At 40.5% G+C, this 25257-nt stretch overlaps 1 protein-coding gene across 1 annotated transcript; it reads left to right on the top strand.

The window, feature by feature from the left end:
* Positions 1 to 1008: 1008 nt before the first annotated feature.
* On the top strand, positions 1009 to 24951 carry LOC133516163 (heterochromatin protein 1-like). Its single transcript, XM_061848941.1, has 7 exons — positions 1009 to 1168; positions 1250 to 1487; positions 3212 to 3542; positions 4527 to 4624; positions 13739 to 13880; positions 16800 to 16899; positions 23979 to 24951. The coding sequence occupies exons 2-7, from the start codon at positions 1252 to 1254 to the stop codon at positions 24059 to 24061; spliced, it is 990 nt and encodes a 329-aa protein (XP_061704925.1). The 5' UTR covers positions 1009 to 1168; positions 1250 to 1251; the 3' UTR covers positions 24062 to 24951.
* Positions 24952 to 25257: the final 306 nt, after the last annotated feature.

The following is a 25257-nucleotide window of genomic DNA, read 5'->3' as shown; positions in this document are numbered from 1 at the left end:
TAACAAACTCGCTCTTTACTCTGATCGGTTCACTATTTTCGATATTTTCACTAAATACTTAATAAAGAAATCGCACGAAATATTGATTTAAACCAACACGATTTTCGTTCATAGTTTTAAAACGAATACGGGACTTAATCGCGGTAAATTACGTTTATTATATGGCCTGACGTTATCCCTTTCCAAACTCCGGGCGTTTATAAGATTGAATGCAGCTGTGGTAGTTCCTATATTGGGGAGACCAAACGCACCATAGCGGAAAGGAACATATCACGGCTGTTAAAAAAAACGTCAAATAAATAAGTCTGCGGTAACCAAACATTTGCTACAGTCGGGACCAAACCACTGGATTGAGCTCCACAATCCCAAAGTCCTCTCAATGGAACGTCTTTACTACAGCAGGAAAGTACGTGAATCAATTGAAATAAGAAATTAGAAAACACAGAAATTTCAATCAAAATGAGGGACAGGGAATTTCGTCTTCGTGTAATCCAGTGATTAGCAAATGTAAGGGTGAAAAAACTTTCCAACACATACCATCGGATGTCGTGAGTGTTGTGTGTAGGCAAAGTGACAACCCTAGCGTACAAGTGAATAATCAAGATCAAGTGCGGGTAGTTCGCAAAACCCGCGCAGCAAAATGTTGATACAATTCCTCGCCAGTCTGCCTGTGACCACGAGCGTAACGTCACATTCGAAACGTCAGGCCATATAATAAACGTAAGTTTACGCGATTAAGTACCGTATTAGTTTTAAAACTATGAAATTGCACGAAATACCCGTACAAAACATTGAAGCATTCATAACAAACAAAACAATTAGGCTGACAATTGACTTAATGTAAACTTGACAGAATAAATTGCACTGATATTTTCTTTTTCTTCGTTGGCAAAGATTTGCGAAACAAATTCCATACAAAACTTTTTTGTTCCTAGTTGCGTCAGCCTGGAGCATATAATCACTTGGTGCGACTGGTGCGAGCGAGTGCGTCAACTGCGTCAAGCAAGCGCGTTTGGCTTGGCTATTTGGCATTGGCGCTTGGCTTGTTGATAACTTGATTCCTGTGTATAATAAAAATATATAGCCTTTTATTTGATTTTTTTCAATGTAGAGTTTTTTAACATTTTAATAACTACCATAAATTAAAAAGGATATAATTTATTTACAGGTATGTTATGTTAATCGTTCCGTAATAGTCGGATAATTTCTTGATCACTTCAATATTCATAATAACAAATTTTGTTTTTAGGGATGGAGGAAGCTATTGAGTCGCTCTCTGAGAGCACTTTGCAAGCTGGAGTTGATTTAAACTTCCAGGCTAATCAAGAACCGGTACAACCGATGGAAACGAATCAAGCTCCTACAGGACAACCTGGCACACTAGGACCAAGTGGTAAACACGAAGAGTTTTCTGTTGAAAAAGTCTTGGACCGGCGTGTGAAGAACGGAAAAGTTGAATACTTACTTAAGTGGAAGGGATATTCTCAGTAAGTAAGTTTTATACAGAACGCTATTCTGGCCATAGAGATGCATACTCCTCCCATTTGTCTGGTGATATACAATTTTAGTTAAAATAGGTACCAGTAACAATCCCTGATATGATGAAGTCTATGAATTTATTTTTGTATATTTTTGTAAAAAACACCTGGCTGTTTTTTTTTTTTTTTTAATGGCATCGCGCTCCTGGCGCATTCAGCCAAACGAGTAAAACGAGGAAACGGAATTAAAGGATTACATTATAACGGATAAGTCGGAATTTGGACAAGGATCAGGGAACTGTAATATATTATAATAAACTATAGTTTTATATTATGACGTCCTGGCTGGTTTTAAGCATAGGCATAACACCAAAGTTAATGATATGATTAAACAGATAAAAAATAATTGTTACCATAAAACCTCTAGCTACACAGTACCAAATAATTATAGCATATTAAATTTAATTATTTTTAATGCCAATTTTGTGATTACCATGCCCTTCAATCTGGCTTTGATTGTTGCTAGAATCACAATTATTTTTGAACACAAATACAAACTGAAAATCTAAATGCTGCCTGAATAATTAATTCAAATAGTTTTATTGACCAAGCTTAGCGCAGTTCTCTATTTCAGCTTGGGCCAAAAGCTTTCATATGTCTGGATGTTGTCCTCTACAGTTAGCATTCCTTAGCCAATTCTTATGAACCTGTTCGGTTTGAAAATTATATGGAACTCGCTTTTGAGAGTCAACTAAAACTAACGCCTAGATAAAAAATAATGGCAATCATTCAATTTGAGCATATGCTTACTCCCCGCTTTTTACCCTCTTAAGGGATGATTTCTGGGATAAGATCTACCTTATCTCCTTCCCAGGAACTCAAACTCAAACTATCTCTATACCAAATTCCAACTCAATTGGTTCAGTAGTTCAAGCATGAAAAGGTAACGGAGACACAGACAGACACACTTTTGAATTTATTAGTATGAAATTTTTTGCAAATTACAATTTTGACATTCATCATAATGATGGAGTCACCAGGGTTCACAAGGTCTATAACTCAAAGAGCCACTAGTTAGTTTACTAATGAATGGGAAAAGTAGTTTTCCCAAAGTATCACACTCAAACTATTTTATTTTATAATATTTTTGTCTTAATAAACTCTGAAAAAGGAAAATGATGCCAAATGATAATTAAAATGATTAATAATGAGAACAAATATTTCGACCCTTGAACAGCTAGGAGTTCGAACTATACTATATTTAGGTGCCATATACTATATCTATAGTATAAAAATGTATTTCTGATATGAGGCTATAAATAAATATAACTATCACGATACAGTTGCTCTTTAAACGACATTGTTGCTTTTCTACGTGCCTATTACGGGAGCTGACCTATCCCATAAAAGAAACATTTGCTTTTGCTTAACAAACAGATAGGGTCTTAGGCGTAAATCTCATTTCAGAAAATTCATACTATAACAGGTGGTGGATAGCCTAGTTACTATAACTCTAACTCCAAGCTGTTCAAGGATCGAAAATTTCACTGCCCGGATTGTCCAAGACTCAATGCCATATAGAAATATCGAAAAGACCAATGTTCTTACTATTCTCGTTTTAGTGTTGTTTGAGATTCTCCTGTCTTCCCTGTAATCCTGAAATCCTGTTTAATCTGAGTTCAGTTTAAGAACTGGCAGTGGGACAAAAAATAAATAATGTTCTTTCATTACAGTGAGGATGACACCTGGGAGCCTGAGGACAACCTCGACTGTCCAGAGCTTATATCAGCATATGAAGAAGCTCGCCTTAAGCGGGAACGTGAAGCTGTAGAGGCTGAAGCAGCAACAGCCGAAACTGCTGCTGCAGTGGAAGTTGCGGCAGCCGCTGCGGCTGCTGCGGCAGCTGCTGCCGCGACAGCTGCTGCCGCGACAGCTGCTGCCGCGACAGCTGCTGCCGTGACTCCCACTGCCGTAACTCCTACGCCTCCGTCAGAAACCGTGGAAGAAACATATAACACTAGGAAACGCGGCCGTCGAGGTGCCGAAAAGAAGAAAAAGATTGAAGTAAGTTTTGTTTTACTCAATGTGCATGATGGTGGAGCAGCCCTGGCGGCTATGTGACATATGACGGTTGCTTGTCTTTACCATCAGACACTATAAAGCAGAGGCCCTGAATAAATGTGATGCTGCTGTGTTGTATTTTGACTTGACTTAATCTTAATATGTTATAGAAATATCCCATTAAAATTAATATAACAAACTTGTATTTTTTCCCACGTCATACAATGTCGTCGCTTGCATTTCTCATGGGATCCTGGGGTCAGTTTGACAAGTAATCCCTAGAATTGCGGTAGTCACTAGTTTTCGTAAGCGACCAGTTTGCCATGTGTGTTAATAACGTTTTCTCCATTAGGCTCGGAAATGTTCACGTATTGTAGCAAAACGTACACGGGTCAGCATTCAGTCAGTCATTTCAAGCTAGATAGGAACATAAATTTGGTTTAACATGTCTCGTTTTGACCACAACGTTGTGTATGATCGTGCGAATACTGCTTAATAAAATCAGACTAAGTACATAACTTTTATATATTTTTTAGGGATCTCAGGCGTGCACATACAGCTTATATTGCACAATTAAATTGAATAAACGAATTTTTAATGGTACTGAATGTGTGGAAAATGGCAGTATTCGTTTTAACAAATAATTAAAGAGGGGCATTGTTTTTAACGTGAAGGTTCGATTTGAGTGATGCTTGATGCTTAAATAATGATTAGTTTATTTTATTTCCTTGCATGTTTGGAGAAAACTACTATTTATGCCTCGGCAGAAATAGCAATTTGTGAATTCATCTTCTTTCGATACTCATTGACGAATTGCCATTTACAGTCCTCTGAAATAATGTACATTTTTTTGGAGGTACAACATACTTTCACATTTCTCTAAGGACTCCAAATAACATATAACAAATACAGCTTTACATCACGCATTGTTTTTATAAGAGATTTTTTTTTGTAATATTTGACCGATGATGTAATTCTGCTTTACAGGAAATTGAAAAACCCAGAGGTTTGGCTCGTGGTTTGCAACCAGAGAAGATTCTTGCTGCACAGTTATTCCATGGAGTCCTCTATTTTCTTGTTAAATGGTAAGCATAATGTTTGTTTTTTGACTTATAATAGTTATCATGCATCTTTATATTATAATGACAGCATTTCTACGTGACATCTAAATTGACATCTAAAAATAAATAATACTAAACTTAAAATAAAATACTAAAAAATATCCCCCTGCGGCATGGTGCCGTAGATACTGGCAGCATTTCCTCGCTGTATTGCAAGACTAATTCTTTGAGCGAGGAAGCTGCCAGCTCTGCGGTCGCCGGTGACCTCAGCTAACCTTTTTGAAAGGTCCTTAAAGAGCTTAAGGGCACTTGGACCCCACGCCTTGGCCCGTGTTGTCTCGACGCCAAAAGGCATGAAATTGTATTCGGCGCCGAGACCCCTATATTTGGTCATTTTTAGGGTTCCGTAGCCAAATGGCATAAAACGGAACCCTTATAGTTTCGCCATGTCCGTCTGTCTGTCTGTCTGTCTGTCTGTCTGTCTGTCTGTCTGTCTGTCTGTCTGTCTGTCTGTCCGAGGCTTTGCTCCGTGGTCGTTAGTGCTAGAAAGCTGAAATTTGGCATGGATATATAAATCAATAAAACCGACAAAGTCGTACAATAAAATCTAAAAATTTAATTTTTTTTAGGGTACCTCCCCTACACGTAAAGTGGGGGTGAATTTTTTTTTTCGCTTTAAGCCTAAAGTGTGGGGTATCGTTGGAAAGGTCTTTCAAAACTAATAGGGGTTTTCAAGAAACATTTTTTGATAAAGTGAATATATTCGGAGATAATCGCTCCGAAAGAAAAAAAAAATGTGTCCCCCCCCCCTCTAACTTTTGAACCATAGGTCCAAAAAATATGAAAAAAATCGTGGAAGTAGAGCTTAAGAAAGACATTAAATGAAAACTATAGCGGACATGATCAGTTTACCTGTTTTTGAGTTATCGCAAAAAGTTTACCCTTCATAGTAAAAAGACTTACTTTAATTAGGTACTGATTATGCAAATTTGCCTATTTGTTTAACTCGGGTGAAAGGTACCATTTACTACACTTTAAGCTCCAGTTTAGCTTATTGTGACGGAAGAGTAACTACGGAACCCTACACTGAGCGTGGCCCGACATGCTCTTGGCCGGTTTTTTTTAAATTTTCGGCCGCTTCTGCCGCCGCGCCGACCCTAGCAGATGAGACGGGGCTAGGGTGTCTACACAAGTGGCGTCCCATACCAGCACCCGTCCCAACTTCCACGGAATTAGTGTCATTCCGTCCGGTCTCTTACCATCGTCTCTTAAAATGCCGGCGGGCTCAAGTAGAGCTGGCACGTTGACGCTGGCGAGAGACCGGCGGGGCGGAGAATATCGTTGAGCGCGGCGTGTCGGGAGAAGCGGCCGGCGCTCCTTTGGCAAGAGAGCCCGTGGTGTCCAAGGACGTCGACGTTAGTGCCGCAGGGGCACCTATGTGGGGCACAGACCCGGACGCCGAGTCGCAGGCAGGCAGCAACGCGCAGAGTGTGCGGTTCCAGGAAGGTACCGGTATGTACCGACGGGAAGGCGTGTAGCCAGGCGCCGGATTCCCTAGCACCTGCTGCTAATAGTCTGGCGCGTGCTGAACCTGTACTGCGGCTTAAGAGAGAGTCGTAAATGAGTTTACATTGAATGTCGTCCCAGGTCCTTTGCGAATTTAGATTTTCGGGGAAATCCTTACCCGGGCAGACAATGGACCAGGCGTTTTTAGACTCCGTTAAGCCAGCAATCTCGTAGTTTGAAGGACAGGCCCTTAGGATTTTACCTACAAGAGTTGCTGAAAATTTAAAAATGACCAAATATAGGGGTCTCGGCGCCGAATACAATTTCATGCCTTTTGGCGTCGAGACCCTTGGCCCGTGGGGTCCAAGTGCCCTTAAGCTCTTTAAGGACCTTTCAAAAAGGTTAGCTGAGGTCACCGGCGACCGCAGAGCTGGCAGCTTCCTCGCTCAAAGAATTAGTCTTGCAATACAGCGAGGAAATGCTGCCAGTATCTACGGCACCATGCCGCAGGGGGATATTTTTTAGTATTTTTTTTTATGTTTAGTATTATTTATTTTTAGATTTATGTTTTAAGTTTTATAGTTTAATTATGTTTTATTTTCAAATTGAAATAAAGTATAATATTAGGTACTGATAAAAATTGACATTAAACATGACATTGACATATCACATTAAATACCTTCTCGTAGAGTATGAGTACATAAGTAAGGAAACAGACTTGTGGTTACGCACGCAAGAAGATGTGATGTAATGGCATAGAATAAATAATAGTACTACCATACACAAATTACACTTCCTACAAGACGGACGGATCATGCTAGTCCTTTCTAGTTATTATCTTATTTGTGGTCGTGCACGCAAAGGGACGTCAATTCGTGATAACCCAAAAAATTGCTCGGAGCAATGCTGAGCCGGACGGAGCCGAGAATAGCCTAAAGGAGGAGTGTCGCCCCAGTGGTAAAGGCAGCGGGATTTTTCAGTGTTCTTTTTTTGTACCAATAGATAGGGTCGTTGTGTTGGTTTGCCATCCAGCTATAGTTTTCGTCCATTTGACTGAGTTGCTACAAACAATTGTCGCATATGCGTGGACTTATTGCAATCCATAATTCATGTCCAGACAATATATCTACCTACACAAAAATGAGATTTCGCAAGCAGGTAGATAATTAAAAAAAAAAGTTACTTACTACTTCGCATCCGTGCCTTTCAGTAGTCATCGCGCCGGGAGAAAACCAATTCTTCGCGTGTAAGTTTCATTTACTCCTTGCTCTTTAAGCTTGTCCAGATGTAATTTTGGTTCAAACTGTCAAATGCCTTTGAATAATCAATAAATGCCATGTACAGTGGCTTCCTATATTTATTATATTTTTGCAGTAGTAGTTTCACAGTGTGAATATGGTCTATTGTACTAAAGTTTTTTCTAAACCCTGCCTGCATTATTGGTTGGTTCTCGTCTAATACTGTTGCTATTCTGTTTAGAATTACTTTAGCAAACACTTTGTAAATGTTGGACATTAGGCTTATCGGCCTGTAGTTGTTTATGTCGTCGATGGCTCCTTTTTTGAAAATGAGGATATTGTGTGATTCTCCCCATTGCTCAGTTGTGCCGGTAAGTAGAATGTCACTGAATATTCTTGCAAGAACTGGGTTTATTTCCTCGATGGTGCCTCTCATTAATTCATTTGGAATCCTATCCGGGCCGGGAGCTTTTTCAAGTTTTAGTGAGAGTATTACCTTTTTTAATTCTGATGCAAGAACATGTGGTACTGTCTCCTCTTCTGTCTCTTCTGTTAGTATCTGAGATGTTGAGTAGTGGCAAAAATTAAGATATATTGGAGATTTTTGTATATGTTGGGTAACCTAATAATAACCCATAGGTGGGTAGCTAGGTATTCTTTGTCTCAGAATAAATGGTGCGCGTTCAATACGTCTTTTATTTATCAGTGGCGAACGAGGTAAAAATAATTAAAAAAAGACAGTGTAATAGTGAAACAGCAAGTTTAAAACAATGTCAGTGGGAAAGTTACGTGAATTTGATATGAAAAGTGGCAATTGGACTGCATATTGCGAGCGAGTGGAGATGTACTTCGTGGCGAACAAGGTGGACGATACCGTTAAGCTGGCCACGTTGATTGCGGGCATGGGAGATGAGGCCTACGAGTTATTATCAACCTTGGCGAGTCCGAAGAAGCCCTCAGAATTAACTTACGTGGACGCCGTCGACTTACTTAAAAAACATCTGCAACCTAAACCTTCTATTTTGGCCGAACGATATAAATTCCGGCAGCGACGGCAAATGGAGGGCGAACTAGTAGCGGATTACGTGGCAGAACTTAAAAAGTTATCTTTACATTGTGACTTTAAAACGACTTTAGAAGACAATTTACGTGACCAGCTAGTGTGCGGCATAAGAAGTGAAAATACGCGGCAACGACTTTTCGCGGAGGACGATAAATTAACCTACAGCAAGGCGGTGAAACTAGCGTGCACTTTGGAGGCGGCCGAACGGGATGCCAGCGCAGTAGACCAAAACCCGAGCACCCACATCGATGTGAACAAAATAAATATAATGTTTAAATGCATGGCTTGTGGTGATACTCAACATAAAACGGAAAACTGTAAATTCCGAAATTATGATTGTAGTTTTTGTAAAAGGGTCGGTCACTTGCGGAGGATGTGTCCAGAAAATCATGTAACGGGTCAAGAGCCGAATCTGAGACGACGAAATGAAATGGGGGAGGATCCCATGCGCGCGTCACGCGGGGCGAGCGTGAGCGGCGGCAGACGGCGCGGGCGCGGCGGCCGCGGACGAGGCGGCGCGTGCGGGCGCAGGGCTACTGGTGCCTACTGGATGCAGGAGCCAGTCGACGAGATGACCATTTCGGAGCAGTCGGGAGTGACTGTTGTTGATGGTGATGATGATGGCGGTTACGATGATGAAGAACCTATGTACCAGATGTCCTTGGCAAACTATAAACCGGTGTGTATGTCACTTTTAGTACAGAATAGGCCCTTTCAGATGGAGGTTGATACGGGATCAGCTCTGTCTTGTATTAATGGAGATACCTATAGGCGATGTTTTAATGATTTACCTATAAAACCTTGTCGCATAAACGTTAGGTTTTATGACAAGTCTGTAGTAAAACTTCTGGGATATTTAGAGGTGAAAGTAAGTCGCAATAATATTACAAAAGTATTAGATCTGTATGTTTTAAAAGGCGCTGATAACACTAATTTACTCGGTCGACAGTGGCTATTCGAGCTAGATATTACAATTCCCAAAGTAAATTCAACACCTGTATTACATAATAAAGAAACGGACAAAAGTGTAATGATAAACGACCTTATTTCCAGGCATGAATCACTGTTCGATGGCACGCTGGGCCGGTATAACGGCCCGCCGGTGCGGCTAAGCGTGCGCGAGGGCGCTGAGCCGATTTTCTGTCGCGCGCGACCGTTGCCCTATGCAATGCGAGCGCGCGTAGATGCTGAGCTGGATGCCATGCTGCGCGCCGGCGTCATCGAGCCCGTGGACCGCTCCGACTGGGCCACTCCTCTGGTAATAGCGAGCAAAGCGGATGGCGGTATACGTATATGTGCGGACTACAAGGTAACTCTTAACCGAGTTTTACAGGTCGACAGATATCCGGTTCCAAAATTAGATGATTTGTTTAGTGGGTTGAGTAATAATAAATATTTCACTAAACTAGATTTATCTCAGGCGTACAACCAATTGGTTTTAGATGAAGATTCCCGGGCTTACACGGTTATTAACACCCATCGCGGACTTTTCAAATATAATCGCTTAGTTTTTGGTTTAGCGTCAAGTCCGGGTATTTTCCAAAAGTTTATGGTTAATTTATTAAGGGACATTCCGGACGTAGTGGTATTTTTTGATGATATTTTGATAAAGAGTAGGGATTTGGATAGTCATGTCAAAGCTATTGAACAGGTTTTCACAGTATTACAAGCTAGTGGGTTAAAATTGAAAAAGAAAAAGTGTGATTTCTTATCAAGGCAGGTAGAATATTTAGGGTTCATTGTTGATGAAAACGGCGTGAGAGTTAACCCTGATAAAATTAAACCAATAGTAAATATGCCGCATCCGACGAATACCACAGAACTAAAATCATTTTTAGGAATGGTCAACTTTTATGGCAAATTCGTAAAGAATTTGTCAGGGTACCTTGGTCCTTTGTATGAGTTACTCAAAAAGGGTAGGCATTTTATATGGGGTAAAATACAGAACGATGCTTTCGAGTACGTCAAAAAGTTACTGTGTAGCACGGAAGTGCTAGCGCACTACGACATGACACGCACCACGGTGGTGACTTGTGACGCATCCGCGCGTGGCCTTGGGGCCATACTGGCTCAACGTTTGCCCGGTGGGGGGGAGCGCGTCGTCGCGTACGCATCGCGCGCACTCACCGCGCATGAAAAACATTATAGCCAGATTCATAAAGAAGCACTTTCCATTATTTACGCAGTGGATAAATTTCATCAGTACTTATACGGAAGGAAATTTATTTTGCGTACTGACCACAAGCCTCTGGTGAGCATTTTCGGGCCTAACACCGGCGTACCCGTGACGGCAGCGAGTAGGTTACAAAGGTGGGCAATTAAATTATCAGCGTACGATTTTGTCATTGAGTATGTACGTACGGATAAAAATACGGCCGATGTTCTATCGCGATTAATTAAAACGCATAGGGAGGAAGCGGTTGCCGGGGAGGAGGAACTGCCCGAGCAGACTTATTTGCATTTTGCAACGGATTCGTTGCTTTTAGATTATAAGGTCTTAAAACGAGAAACTAGTAAAGATCCCATTTTAAGTCGTGTTTTGGCTTATTTGTCTGACGGCTGGCCGTCGGACATAGAAATTAATGAACTCAAACCGTATTTTAATAGGCGGGATGAATTATATTGCGAGCTTGGATGTATTCTATGGGGTCGTCGCGTCGTAATCCCATCGTCCTGCAGGGAACGGGTTATACGCGAATTGCACGAGGCGCACATGGGGATAGTAAAAACAAAGGCATTAGCTAGGAGTTATGTGTGGTGGCCGGGCGTAGACGAGGCTGTCGAAGCGCGGTGTCGTGCGTGCGCGGTGTGCGCCAGCGTAGCCGACGCACCGGCCGGACACGTGCCGTGCGCGTGGCCTTGGCCGGACCGTCCTTGGGCGAGACTTCATATCGACTTCATGTCGATTGCGGGTCTGACTTATATGATCACCGTAGACGCTTGCTCGAAATGGATAGAAGCCACAAAAATGAAAACCACCACCGCGCATTCGGTAGTGGCGGTATTACGTGATATGTGGGCACGATTTGGGCTTCCAAAGCAGTTAGTTAGTGATAACGGGCCGCCATATACTAGTTCTGAATTCGAAGAATTTCTGAAGCGAAATGGTATCGAGCACGTCTTTTCATCCCCATACCATCCAGCTTCCAACGGAGCCGCGGAGAATGCCGTAAAAATTTGTAAACGAGTCATTAAAAAGGCTCAAAAACAGAAAATTGACGTAGATGTAGCATTGAACAGGTTTTTGTTAACTTATAGGAATACGGAACATTACACGACTGGTGAGAGTCCAGCAAAAATTTTACAAGGTCGTAATTTGCGTATGCGGCTCGATCAAATAAAACCGGAACGTGCCGCGCGCGTCGGTGAGCACCAGGCGCAGACGGAGTCGCGGGCGCGCGGCTCGCGGCGCCAGCTGAGCCCGGGAGACCCGGTGTGGTACCGCGACTACCGTTCTAACGATAAATGGCTCGCGGGACAAGTTTCTGAGAAATTAGGCAGTACAGACTATACAATTAAATCTAATGTTGGAACCGGAATACATAGGCACATAGACCAGTTAAGACGTAGGGTGTCCGAAGTGACTGCAAGTATACGTACACCGCCTGAACCCGTGACACGTCGTTCCAGTAGCTCGTTTGTGTTGCCTGGGGAGGGGCCCGAGCTGGAGGTAGATAGCAGCGAGGGCCCGATGACGCCGCGCCCGGGGCCGTCAACCAGCTCGGTGGCGCAATCGCCAGTAGCTCCAGGGCCGGTGGAGTCTACCCGGGCCGGGGTGCCAGAGAACAGTGTTCATGCTAAGGGTGCAGCAGGGAATGTAGGAATCACAGGAGCACCATTACCTAATGTACCAACCGTCATGCAATCTAAAAGAGTTGTGAAACCTCCCGTTAGATTCGGTTTTGAAGAGTAGTTTTGACTTACCTATTTATATATTTATTGGGTACAGTCTACCCAAGTTAAATTAGCCTTGTATAACTTTTTCTTAAATTTGTCTAAAATTAAGTTTAAATTAGGAAAATAGTTGTCACTGTAACTTACCCATACTTACTACTTATATTGTTATAGACATAAACAATATGTTACCTAGTTGATAAGATGTTCAAATGTTCTCGTTGTAACCAGTATCAGATTAAGTGAACTAAGTTTCACATGATTGGGCCTTGTCTAGTTGAAACAAGGTTCAATTTTGTAAACAAACAAGGTTCAATAAGTGAAAGTTAATTCACTATTCTCTTTATTCGTAATTATATTTAAGTAGTTAAATAATCTACCATATATTGTATGAGTGTATGGCTAGTAATAAAGGTGGAGGTGTTGTATATGTTGGGTAACCTAATAATAACCCATAGGTGGGTAGCTAGGTATTCTTTGTCTCAGAATAAATGGTGCGCGTTCAATACGTCTTTTATTTATCAGATCTGTTTCTAGGTTTGGATTTGAATTTGAATTGGGGTTCGAATAGAGTCTTGTGTAGAAGTTTGTAGCTATACTCTGGATTTCTTTGCGATTTGATGAAGATTTGTGTTTTTGCACAATATATAATAACAAATATTATTTGTGGTCACGTAAAATTAAACTTTAGTAGACAATATAAGCAATAAAAACAAATACAAGACATGAGAAAGGGTCCTTTAAGATGGACCCGGGTATGTCCTTAAACTACGTCCACAAGAGAGGTATGGGCATTGTGAATGTCATCTCGCTCTGTGTGGTAGGGCACAGCACAGCGGATGTCATTCCAGATCTAGAGCAGAGCCCAACTGGGGAAGTACCTCCACCTTACAGAAAATCGCAGCCAAATAACACTAGACCCTACTCATAGTGTTGTGTTCCTGCCGGTGAGTAAGGTTGCCAGAGCTCGACGAGGGTGGGAGGGGGTTAGGGTCGGCAACGCGCATGTAACTCCTCTGGAGTTCCAGGCGTACATAGGCTACGGATACTGCTTACCATCAGGCAGGCCGTATGCTTGTTTGCCATCGACGTAGTATAAAAAAAAAATTAAAGATATTTTTCACAAAAATGCAATGAAATATTGATATTATGTTCTTCATAATGGGCTGGTAAGTATCAAAATAGGTGTCTTGGCCGTTTCGTTACATGAACTATTGTAGGAACCTAAAACAAAAAAATAATGAATAGTGAATACATTTTTCACCTTACGGTAGCGAAACGGCCAAACCACATATAACTGCATGATTGACCAAAATGATTCTTCAAGGATTTAACTTAATCGTGTTGTGTATGTAATTCTTATGTACAAGCCAAGGCCTATGTAGAAGTTTACAAAAACGAACATATGTACTTATCCGCCTGTCAATCTGTTTCCAGGGAAGACTGCCTAGAGTTTGACGTAGTGCCAGGCCACGAGTTCGGTGAAGCGTATCCCGACTTCATGATCGCCTACTACGAGCGCTGCGCGCCCTTCAGCGTCAGGCACAAGGTGGCCAAGGTGCCCAGGATGGCTCCCGAGGTAATTCACGATAGATAATGTTAGAGGGTTCATTCATCCATAGGCAGTAACTATAAGACCCAAGTATCCTGCCTATATGATCGCCTGCTACTTGTGAGAGATGAGCGCCGTTAAGCTTCAGATCCACATACACTGCGCCCATAGGCTGCGTTGGCGGCTTAACAATAGGCGGGCCGCACACTTTCTTGCCACCGTCGTGGTATAAAAAAGACGTTGTGTAAGCAAAAGGTGGCTATTGAATTAAATAAAACCTGACAAGTGCGAGTCGGACTCGCCCACCGAGGGTTCCGTACTTTTTAGTATTTGTTATAGCGGCAACATAAATACATCCATCTGTGAAAATTTCAACTGTCTAGCTATCACGGTTCATGAGATACAGCCTGGTGACAGACGGACGGACGGACGGACAGTGGAGTCTTAGTAATAGGGTCCCGTTTTACTCTTGGGTACGGAACCCTAAAAATGCCTTCCACAGCTAAAGCTTAATTTACAAATACAAATACGTTTATTTCATTACTTTTTACAGCAGTACATAGGTATAGGTATATTTCTGTAGGTAATTAACTAATGACCGACTAATTACTAAATTGGAAGATCAACAGGCAGTTTTTGCTGAAGAGTATCTAAGGTCTAGATATTGTTAACAACAGAACCTCAAAACGGAAATTTATTTATTTATTTAAATTAGCTTGGGCCCTGTGAAAATGGTTCTAGTATAACGTCTAATAACGCGTCCACGATTAACTTGTCATCTGCTGTCCGTCATCAAGGAGATAAGCTGTTCTAAAAACGCCAGTAATCTCTTCATCCCTTAAGACACAAGTGCATGTCCAGGATTCGACAATCGCTTTCTCCTAAATCAGGCAGCACGCTAGTTTTATATAGTTTTATTTCTAATGGTTTAGAATAAATTAGCGAGTAATAAATAAAATTTTCATCTCTACTATTCGGAAAGGTCGCCTTTCATAGGCCTTTGATAGCCGAGTGGAAAATTGCATTTCCTACCTTAGGGTGTAAAGTGTAAAGTTTTTTTCAACACACTTGCTCAAAACTACCATTTTATTCCACCGATTTTTGGCTCATAATCCTAGATATTAAACACGCGTGCTTTTTTAGTATATTATAACACTCGTGCTCTTTCATTATATTACCCGACTGAGTTAAGAAGGTAACTGATTGCTAATAATATGCATGGGAATGGAGCCTTCTTAATTTGGTCGAGTAATATTTTTTTTAACCAACTATTAGGTTTCAAATGTTAGTTCAAAGAGGTTTTATGACACCAAACTTAATTTGTTGATTAAATTATCTCTTAAATTATATTAATGAATGAAACATAACATTTTATCGATTTGATCTCCATCCGTGGAATAAAAATGCGAAAATATTAGCTTTTTTAATTTTTTGTAATTGGCTGTTTGTCGATTTCTTTTTTTTTGTTTTGTTTTTTTTAAGTAGGCGTTTTTTTTGCGCCTTTGCCTTGCGCGCGCATTGGAATCGTGTTTAAAAAAAAAAAATTAACGCGCCAGCCATTTTCCGCATTTGTCATAAAATTTGAATAGTTTTGCATGTTTTTAGTTTATATATTGACCAAAATGTCATTTTCAAGCATTGAAAATAAAGAACACATAAAATTGACGCTGCCAGTAATACTAATAGAGGCAAGAGCCGAGAACGATAGCATTTTACCATCAAAATCGGGTAAAAAAATAATTGGTGACATATAAAATTTATTCAATGGAAAATCAGCAAAAACGCCCAGCCTTTCTTGGAAAACGTGTTGGTAGCTTACTTCAAAGAACCGGCGAATAAGTGTCTAAAAGTCCAGCACGCTTTGGTGCAATTGTTCGATATTAAAACTGTAAGTCACCATTTTGAAAATTGTACTTTAACTGTTTTGACAAAAAAAAATCTAATTTATAAGTTTCATTTTTTCCTCGCAAGTGTGTTGAAAAACGTCGTATGAAACGCGTGTGCATTGGTCATTACACACATCGGCTTTCTTATTGCGCTTGCAGCTCGCGCGCACAATATCGCCTCGTGTGTAATGACCAACTTAGCACACTTGTATCATAATGTACTATTAAATTTGTACTTTGAGCAACAGCTAGGAGCCCTAAAATATGCCATATTATTCAGTTGAAGGCTCTAATATTTGCTTACGCATTTTCAGACCAAGTATTTATCGAAATTAAATGTCAATTGCATTGGATTAATAAAAAATTATACGACTTTTATTGTACATCTAAATATATAAAATTAACATAAATATTTGTTAATAATTATAAATGACGATGAATGTTGAAAATATTATCATTACATTACATTCATTCATTCATTCGGTTTGCCTTTTTAGGGTTCCGTACCCAAAGGGTCAAACGGGACCCTATTACTTAGACTCCGCTGTCCGTCCGTCCGTCCGTCTGTCACCAGGCTGTATCTCATGAACCGTGATAGTTAGCCAGTTGAAATGTCTATAGATTATGTATTTCTGTTGCCGCTATTACAACAAATACTAAAAACAGAATAAAATAAATATTTCTTTCCAATCTCGAGGTTCTCATCCAATCACCGAAGTTACGCAACGTCGGGCGGGGTCAGTACTTGGATGGGTGACCGTTTTTATAGGTAATGGTACGGAACCCTTCCTGTGCGAGTTCGACTCGCACTTGGCCGGTTTTTTTTAAGATCCCAATTTAAGATCGGATTGACTATGGTTTTAGATTTATTTTCCGATTAAAATGTGAATGGCGCCAATTCCAGTTATAACCTACATTTCTTATGTTTGACTTTCCTCATAGTCGAAATAAAAAGTAGAGTGTTCATCTCGGGTAAAAGTAACCATCTTAACCTCGAACATGGCGAGCGCGCTTGTCACTTTTTACCCTTGGTAAACAACCTACTATTCCTTTATTTCAGCTGCCGCCGAGCCCCCAGCCAGCCCCGCAGACCACCGATCAGACAAACGAGTCAATGGATACCTCCGCACGCAATCTAAAGCCCTCTCTTTCTGCGGCGGGTAAGGAAATATTGACGTGTTTATAATTTATATAAGCCAAAAGGGGATTACCGCGTCCCCGTGTTTTGAACTGTTTATTTTTATTTAATTCATTACTTAACTGAATAAAGATATAATAATGATTAAAGAATATAAAAAAAATATCCAGTAAAATATCCTAAGACAATAATAATACCAAGCTCCATTTTAGTCAAAGTATTGAAAATGGAACCAACGTTTTTTTTTTGCGCAAGTTAATCTGTGTTGTGCCATATAGATAATAGGTACAATAAGTATACCCATAAATTGATTTGAGCAAAAACATTTTTTTTTTGCTTTTTAGAGCTCAAGAATACGAGAGACAGCGTAATATAGTCAATTAAGGGTTTTCACCTCGGCACGAGGGACAATATAAGCTAGAAACTCGTTCATACTTTAATACGCCATTCTAAAACTTGCCATAATATTGTATCAATTATATGATACAATACAAATTGTAATTATTGTAGATACTGGACAACCGTGAAGGGTTGGTTACGTTATTTCGAGTTATGAGATGTTGGGGTTTGAAACCTTGAGGATTTCGCATTTCAAAGTTCCACTGTTTGTGATTTTCAAAACTAGACTGTTTGCTAAGTTACCCTACAAAGTACTTAACGTAAAGTACAGTACATTACGCAACACACAGTAGTTATTATTATTATTGGAGTTTGTGGGCCTTTGAGTCACGTTGACCAGGCAGTGATCTATTGTGACAGCCCTTTAAAGTTCATTACTAATGCCCGTTGAATCCAGGAAATTCCAGATTCTTTGGGCCGTAATGTTCTGTACCTCTTAGGGTTAGGGCAATACGTGCCGCCCTAAGTGAGTACTTCTTTTTGACATTAGTGGTCCACAGGAACAGAGAATGTGCATTGCAGTCTCCTCTGACTCCTGGCAGAACCTGCATGTCGCATCTTGTTTCTTTCCAATTTGAAACATGTGTTTGTTCAACTTACAGTGTCCAGTCAATATTCTGGTCACCGCACAGGTTTTGTGTCTTTTGAGCCCTAGTAGCTCCTTAGCAAATTTGGTGTTGAACCCTTTGATTAGAGCTTTCGAGTGTTCTTGTCCTTTGGCGAACTTCCACCAATCGATTGCTCTTGTTTTCTCTAAGTTGCTGAGCATCCCGTTTTGTGATTCCACAGAACGGTTCTGGGCCGACCTGGGGTGTGTCTGCGCCCTTTCTAGCAAGTTCGTCCGCTTCTTCGTTTTCGTTAATGTCGGAGTGCCCTGGTACCCATCTAAGTATGACTTTGTTGGAGTTAGCCAGTGCATTTAGGTTTGTTTTACAGTTCTGGACTAGTTTTGAGTTTGGCTCAAGGGATTCTAGTGCCAGCAGAGCAGCCTGGCTGTCTGAGTTGATGTAGATATGTTGGTGACTTAGGTTTCTATCCAGGTTAATCTCCGCGCATTTGTTGATGGCGTAGACTTCTGTCAGGAAGATTGAGGGTGGTGTGCCCATGCTGACGCTAGCTCTGAGCTTAGGTCTCTCACCATAGATCCCACATCCTACATCCATGCCCTTCTTGGAACCATCAGTGTACCAAATATGGCTTCCCTCTTCGACGTATATTTGGTCGTTGGTCAATTTGTCTCTAGGAGGAATTTCTACTGTGTACAGTTTAGTAAAATGACATTCAGTGTGCATGTCATCAGTGGGCATGCCAAGGGTTCTATTTGCGAAAACCCAGGCCTTTAGTTTGGTTAATGCTTGAGAGCGCCATTTTGGCCGGTTTAGCCTGCATATTCTGTAGACGCACTGCTTGGCCTCCTTTTGCAATTGTAAGTGGAGTGGTATAATGTCCAGCAGTGCGTCTAGGGCCGCCCCCGGTGTCGAGGAGAAGGCACTTGTTGCTGTTAAACAAACCGTGCGTTGCAGACTGTTCAGAGTTTCTATTGCCGTCTTTTGGCTGGTTTTGTTACACCAGAGTGCGGAGGCGTAGGTAATAACTGGCCTTACTACCGCTGTGTATATGTATGATTTTTGTATAATATTTCTCATGTGAGGGTTCCAAGTTAACTTTTGGTCGAAAGTACCTAGGGGTCGGTACTTGACCTCGTCTAAGAACGGTATTATTTGTCCATTAAGTTTTGGTTCTGTGAGTTTTTCGAGCTTTCGTTTCCTTGTGAATGGTACTATCACAGTCTTGCTCGGATTAATGGACAAGTCATTTTCTCTACAACATTTGAATATTGTGTTTAGAGCTCCTTGCATTAGGTTGGATATCGTGTGGAAGCAAGGGCCTTTGATAAGTCTTGGCCTGACATAATTGCAAGAAGTTGGTCCACTGCTAGGGTCCATAATAGAGGAGAAAGAACGCCTCCTTGGGCACCCTTTTCTGGTATAAAATTCATGGTCTATAGTATTGAGGGTCAGAGTGGCTACTCTGTTCGAGAGCATGTTATGTACCCATCTGGTGGTGGTTTCGTCAACTCCCTTTGATTTCATACCATTAAGTATGGTCTCTGTGGGCGTAAAGCACCCTCTACATCAAGGAACGCACATAGAGCGGTTTGCTTGTCCTCTAGGGTTTTCTGCACCTTGTCAACCAGGTCGAGTAGGGCAGTCTTCGTAGATTTTCCCTTTTGGTAAGCATGTTGGTTTACACTTAGTGGTCTTTACACCAGGTATTTGGCTCTAATATGCTCCATCGTTTTGAGTAGGAACGATGTTAGACTGATAGATCTGAAGGATTTAGGCTGTGAGTAGTCCTTTTTCCCTGCTTTTGGTATAAATTGTAGCTTGACCCGAGTCCATTTATCTGGTATAATTCCCCACGCAAAACTTGCTCGGAATATTCTGGCCAGATGCGGGAGGAGGAGGTCCTGTCCTTGTTGTAAAAGCGCCGGAAATACTCCATCTTCTCCCGCTAATTTAAATGGTTTAAATTATTCCAATGCCCATTTAATTTTGTTTGGTCTCAAGATGTTAGTTGCCAAATTCCAGTCGATATTGCGTGCCCTGTGGATTCGAGGAGTCTTTTGGGCTCAAAGTTGTGTATTACTGGTAGAATACGAATCGGGGAAGTGGGTGCCTCTGAGCAAGTCCAGAGTTTCCTCTTCTGTGTTCGTAAATGTGCCATCTGGTCTTTTAAGGAGACCGAGATGGTTGGTGTCTCGGAGAGTATTTTGTGAATTCTCGCTCCTTTATGAGTTTGGGCAATCTCTTCACAGAACCTTCTCCATGACCTTCTTTTTGCTTTCCTGATTTGTTTATTATAATCAGTCAACGCTCTACCATACCTTTCCCACTCATTCAGTTCCCGGTGTGGTGAGTGATTGAATATGCGACGTGTGGACCTACAGAGGTTTTCTAGCCTTTTGTTCCACCAAGTCGTTGTGTTAGTGGTTTTTGACTCTTTCAGCGGACAGCTTTCTTCGTAGGCCCTACTTATGCCTTCAGATATTAAGTTAACTGCCATGTTGAGAGAATCAGGTGTTTTGTCATATTTTGGGACATCCTTTAGACGTTTTTCGAGGTCAGCCTTATAGGCTTCCCATGACGTATCTCTTGGATTTCTACGCGTAAGTGGTTCCCTATTTAGAGAGCTTTTAACTCTGAACAAAATATGTCTATGGTCCGACATTGAATTTTCGCTGCTGACACGCCAGTCGGATAAGCAGCTTGCCGCCTTTCCAGTAGCGAAGGTTATATCTAATACTTCTTGCCTAGCTCTAGTTACGAAGGTGGGCGTATTGCCCTTAAGGTCCGACCGAGAACGCTTTTTGCGTTTCGGCCGAGAACGAGACCGAGACCGAGATTCAATGGCATTCTCGGCCGAGACCGAGACCGAGACCGAGAATTTATAAAATAGAAGAAAAAACACGAATTTTGCACTAAAAATGTTTTAATAGTCGAAATTCGACTATTTATCAGAAAAAAGTTATCATAATCAATTCTTAGCGCTAATGAATAGTATTTTTGGGCTTCCGTAAAACGAAACCCTTATAGTTACGTCACGTCCGTCGGTTTGTCCGTATGTCATTTTACTCGAAAACTATACTATATATTTTATTACGAATTTCGAACGTAGGTGTATTATGTGAATCGCTACTTAGTGCTTTGGAAAAAAAATTCAAGGGGGCATTCCATACATGTAACTAAAAGTAAAAATTCAAATAAAAGTAACATGTGGCACATCACTAGATAGGTCTTTAAAAATAACAACATTGCTAAAAACCTTTTTTGATTAAATATTTCGGAAATAATCACTCCGAAAGCCAAAAATAGTATGTCCCCTCCCCTCTAACTTTTGAACCGGGAGAGCAACTAATCGGAAAATATTTAAATAATATAAGCTTAATCATCGGATATTCTGATTAAAACGACGCGACGTAAGTGCCACCAACATACGCTCTTTTGCTTGTACGGCTTTTTGTATTGTATAAAGTTAGGGAACCCTCCATTATCTGTGGTCCGACACGCACTTGGCCGGGTTTTTAGTACGGATGTGCACAAAAAGAGGTACAATAACAATGATTAAAATGAAACAGTTCTATATTATAACCCAAAAAAGGGAATTTTTCAGAGTTACGGTCCGTTAAACTGTGACGACGCTCGTCGTTAACTGGCCAGCCTTGCTAAAAAGTTGTTCGCTGGCCACATAAGCCACATCAAATGAAAATCAACCTATGACCCAACAACCACACCGCTAGTTTCGTCAAAATTGTATTGATTAGCATCCGCAAAGTTCGCACGAAATTATGTCTAATTTTCCACAACAGTAATCCGCCACCGGTATCGCATTGTACTCACCTACTGTTATGCTTTTTCCCGTAAACACAAATATATTAAGTATCAAAATGTCCAGTGTCATCTTCCACTCACATCAAGATAATTTAAGTTACGTCTCGATAACAATAATCGGAATCGCGGGAGTCAAATATAGTTCGTAGTCAGACGTCAACTCGACAAGTTGTCTCGTACCTATTATCACAGGTTGAGCTTGATATCGTAGCGCTCCCTCGCGTTCTCTTGGTACCTATCTTAAACGGTCGAGCTCGATTATATATCGCTCCCTACTTATTATTGTAATTAGTGTTAGTTTAGTATTGAGTTGTGTTAATATAGATTTATTATTGTTACCGCGTCTGAACTTTTAATTTGCAACAATCCCAACACCTAAGTACAAATACCAAATATGCACTCATTTATTAACTCTCCGCAATAACAACAACCACAAAACGAAAAGAACCAAGTGAACAAGTCATTACTTGCAACCGCTCCTGTCCGATCCCAACAGGTAGTATTTGATAAGTAATTGGCCTAAAATGTAGGTACGAAACCAATCACAATCACCAAAAACGTCACACCAACCGGGCGATGCAACCAACGGGTGGCTAAGAAACGGACGCTCGTGCGCGGTAAATTTAAATTCACCAATGGCTAGCTCACTGCCTAGTCTCGGTCTCGGCAGGAATCTCGGCCAATTTTGGCCGAGAACCGAGACCGAGATCTCGGCTCCATTTTTGGCCGAGAATGCCGAGACCGAGACCGAGATCTCGGTCGGACCTTAATTGCCCTTATTCAACAAGTGCAGACAATTAGTAAAGATAAATTGGGATAGTAACAGTAGTACAGTTGGAAGAGATCCCTTAAGGGGATAAGTTCGCCTTTGTACACATTTACTGTATTCTTGTTATGTACTTTTTTGTGCTATAGGGTGTTTACTACTACTACTACCCTATTACTTTATTTTCAGTGTTATCCAGAATCAAATAAATAGGCAGTATTACTGCAAGGTTCTGCCGCCAGAGTGCAGCACTAGCACCTTTCATAAACCATAGAGTCACACAAACCTTGCCCTCAACTGTTTTTTTTAAAGTTTTATAGATAATAAAATGTCGGTTTTTGTTTACCTAGGTACCGGCAAACGCGAATATCGAAATTTAGTTATCTGCCTCTTAATCGCTCGAATATGTAAGAGTGATAGAGAGGTTAGATAACGAAATTTTCTTGATAACGAACGAAAAGATTGTGATGGATTGTGGTAGTGGCGCCACCTACGCAGAGTTTCGCGTAATATTCCAAAATCCTCGTGAACTTACCGGGTCAGCAGCGTTTAACTCCACTATAGTTCGTTTTTTACCATTAGAAAACAAGATAAACGATCTTGACATGTCATTTTATTGAAAAACACTTTTATTTTAAAAATCAGTATAACTATTACTATTATAACTATTATTTAAGAAAGCAAATAAATGTAAATGATCGGATATGCTTTATAATTGTTGTTACATATTTGCCGTGACTTATTTTTTCAAAAGTGTTTTCCAATAAGACACGTGATGATTTTTTTCCACATTTTTGCTTAAGCGGTGGTGGCCGAGTGGATCTGACGTCCGATTTTTTAATCCGGAGATCGCGGGTTCAAATCCTGGCTCATACCAATGAGTTTTTCGGAACTTATGTAGGGAATATTCTTAGATATTTACCTAGAAGGAAAACCGTGAAGAAACCTGCATACATCCGCGAAGAAATTCAAAGGTGTAGTGTATGTGAAGTCTCCAACCCGCATTTGGCCAGCGTGGGGACTGTAGCCCAAACCCTCTCGCCCATGAGGCCTGTGCCCAGCAGTAGGACGTATATAGGCTGAATTATTATAATTATTGCTCATAATTGGTATAGTGGCAATATGTGGTATTTCACGCTGGATTAAATTCAGAGGAAGGTACAGTCCAACAGGAAATTGTAGAAATTTACAGAGGGGCCACTGAGCTTCAACAGGCAACACATAATGCAAACATTTATATATCAATCTCATTCTGCCGCATATGCGCGCCCCTTACGTTTGTCATTGTCATATATAACAGATATTTTCAAGTAACCTCTAAACTTCACAATACTTAAAATCATACCAAAATACTAAGTATTTCATCAGTACACCGATGCCTTGATTTATCAACAAAAAGTTATGTATTAACAGCCACTTCTCTCTAAATAAAAATATTTCGTTGAAATTCGCTGAGGTTCACCCGCCATCCTGACGCTCACCTTGTATTATTGGCCAAATTATGATCTTGGTTTATAACTAATTAATTATTTCTATTTTGTTTAGGTTCTGAAGACTCTGCTGCTATGGACGTCGCCCCTCCCGTCCAGATGCCTGAAGAAACTGCTCCAAGTATTGAAGTCAACTAATTTGTCATTCAAGCTATGCATAATTGCATGTCTCAATAATGAATGATACAAGTCTTAGTGGGTTATAATAGGTGTACTTCAGTTATGGTACCTACGTCCAGTTATTTTTTATTATTTTAACTACCTATTTCCAAATCAAACTCCAAAAAAGCATGACAAAGTTGGCCTGTAATTTTCTCTTATACTTATATACTATATAAATAATATTTTCTCAATGAACAATTTTTACCAACCCCATTTAGCGATCAAAAATGCGTGGTTCATTAAACGCTATCAGTTCCCTCTGACCCACTGTGGCAGAGGTTTTAGTTTTGTAAATATATAGTTGTTTTACAATGTACATATTTATTTTTTATGAAATATTTTACTCAGCCGTGGCAGCATGGTTGCATTTTTATCGCCTGTCACTTTCGCAGTTACATACTTGTTAGAATGTGACAGACATGTTGACAAGCGACAAAAATGCGAACGTGCTACCGCCGCAGCACGATATTATTTCTATCCCACCGCGCGCATAAATCGCGTTACGCGAGAGTAAGGTGCACAATTTAACCCTTTTCCAGGCCCCACCAATCTATCTACAAGGTTTTCCCAAAAAATCCAAATATATTACAATTATTCCAGCTTTGACGATTCATTTGAAGACAAGTCACATTTCCAGAAACTGCAATCTAATATGAAACTTAAATCGCAATGCTAAAGTTGAAATTGTCATGGCGCGTATGTGGTCGATAAATCGTACTATGCCTGGAAAAGGGTTAATAGATTTCGGTGTAACATGTGGTTGTCAATGCGTGGTAGTGGCAGTTCTCGAGCTTTTGTGACTTTTTACGTAGTAAAATATTTTAATGTGTCAATAAATCCGAATGAAATAAAACTATTTTAGTATATTCATGGTTTATTATATCCCTGTATAAAAATTACAAATAAGTGTATAGCTACCGATAAAAATAATAAGCTTAGTTAATAATTAAGTACTAATGAGTATAGCTAATACTTTGGCTTTGTCGTTTATCTTCAAAAATCGTTCATCATCGGTTCGTAGAGTGCACGACACGCACATTGGTTTATCAGTCTACGAATTCTCTTGGTTTCAGATAGTGGATTTTATGTAGAAATGTGTGAAAAGGACAGTGAAAGTGGCAGTAAGTGCTCACGTCGCGAACAATAAAGAGGTCCTATTTCATGAGAACGAC

This window comes from Cydia pomonella, chromosome 3, assembly GCF_033807575.1.
Source record: "Cydia pomonella isolate Wapato2018A chromosome 3, ilCydPomo1, whole genome shotgun sequence".
In the NCBI taxonomy this organism is placed as follows: Eukaryota; Metazoa; Arthropoda; class Insecta; order Lepidoptera; family Tortricidae; genus Cydia; species Cydia pomonella.
This window is presented reverse-complemented; position numbering and strand designations above follow the sequence as displayed.

What these genes read in the sequence shown, in the direction of transcription:
- LOC133516163 (XM_061848941.1), top strand. Translation starts at nt 1,252, where the DNA reads ATGGAGGAAGCTATTGAGTCGCTCTCTGAGAGCACTTTGCAAGCTGGA. An exon ending in AAAAGAAGAAAAAGATTGAA is followed by an intron (nt 3,543 to 4,526) that starts GTAAGTTTTGTT and finishes TCTGCTTTACAG; the next exon opens with GAAATTGAAAAACCCAGAGG. An exon ending in GCCCTCTCTTTCTGCGGCGG is followed by an intron (nt 16,900 to 23,978) that starts GTAAGGAAATAT and finishes TATTTTGTTTAG; the next exon opens with GTTCTGAAGACTCTGCTGCT.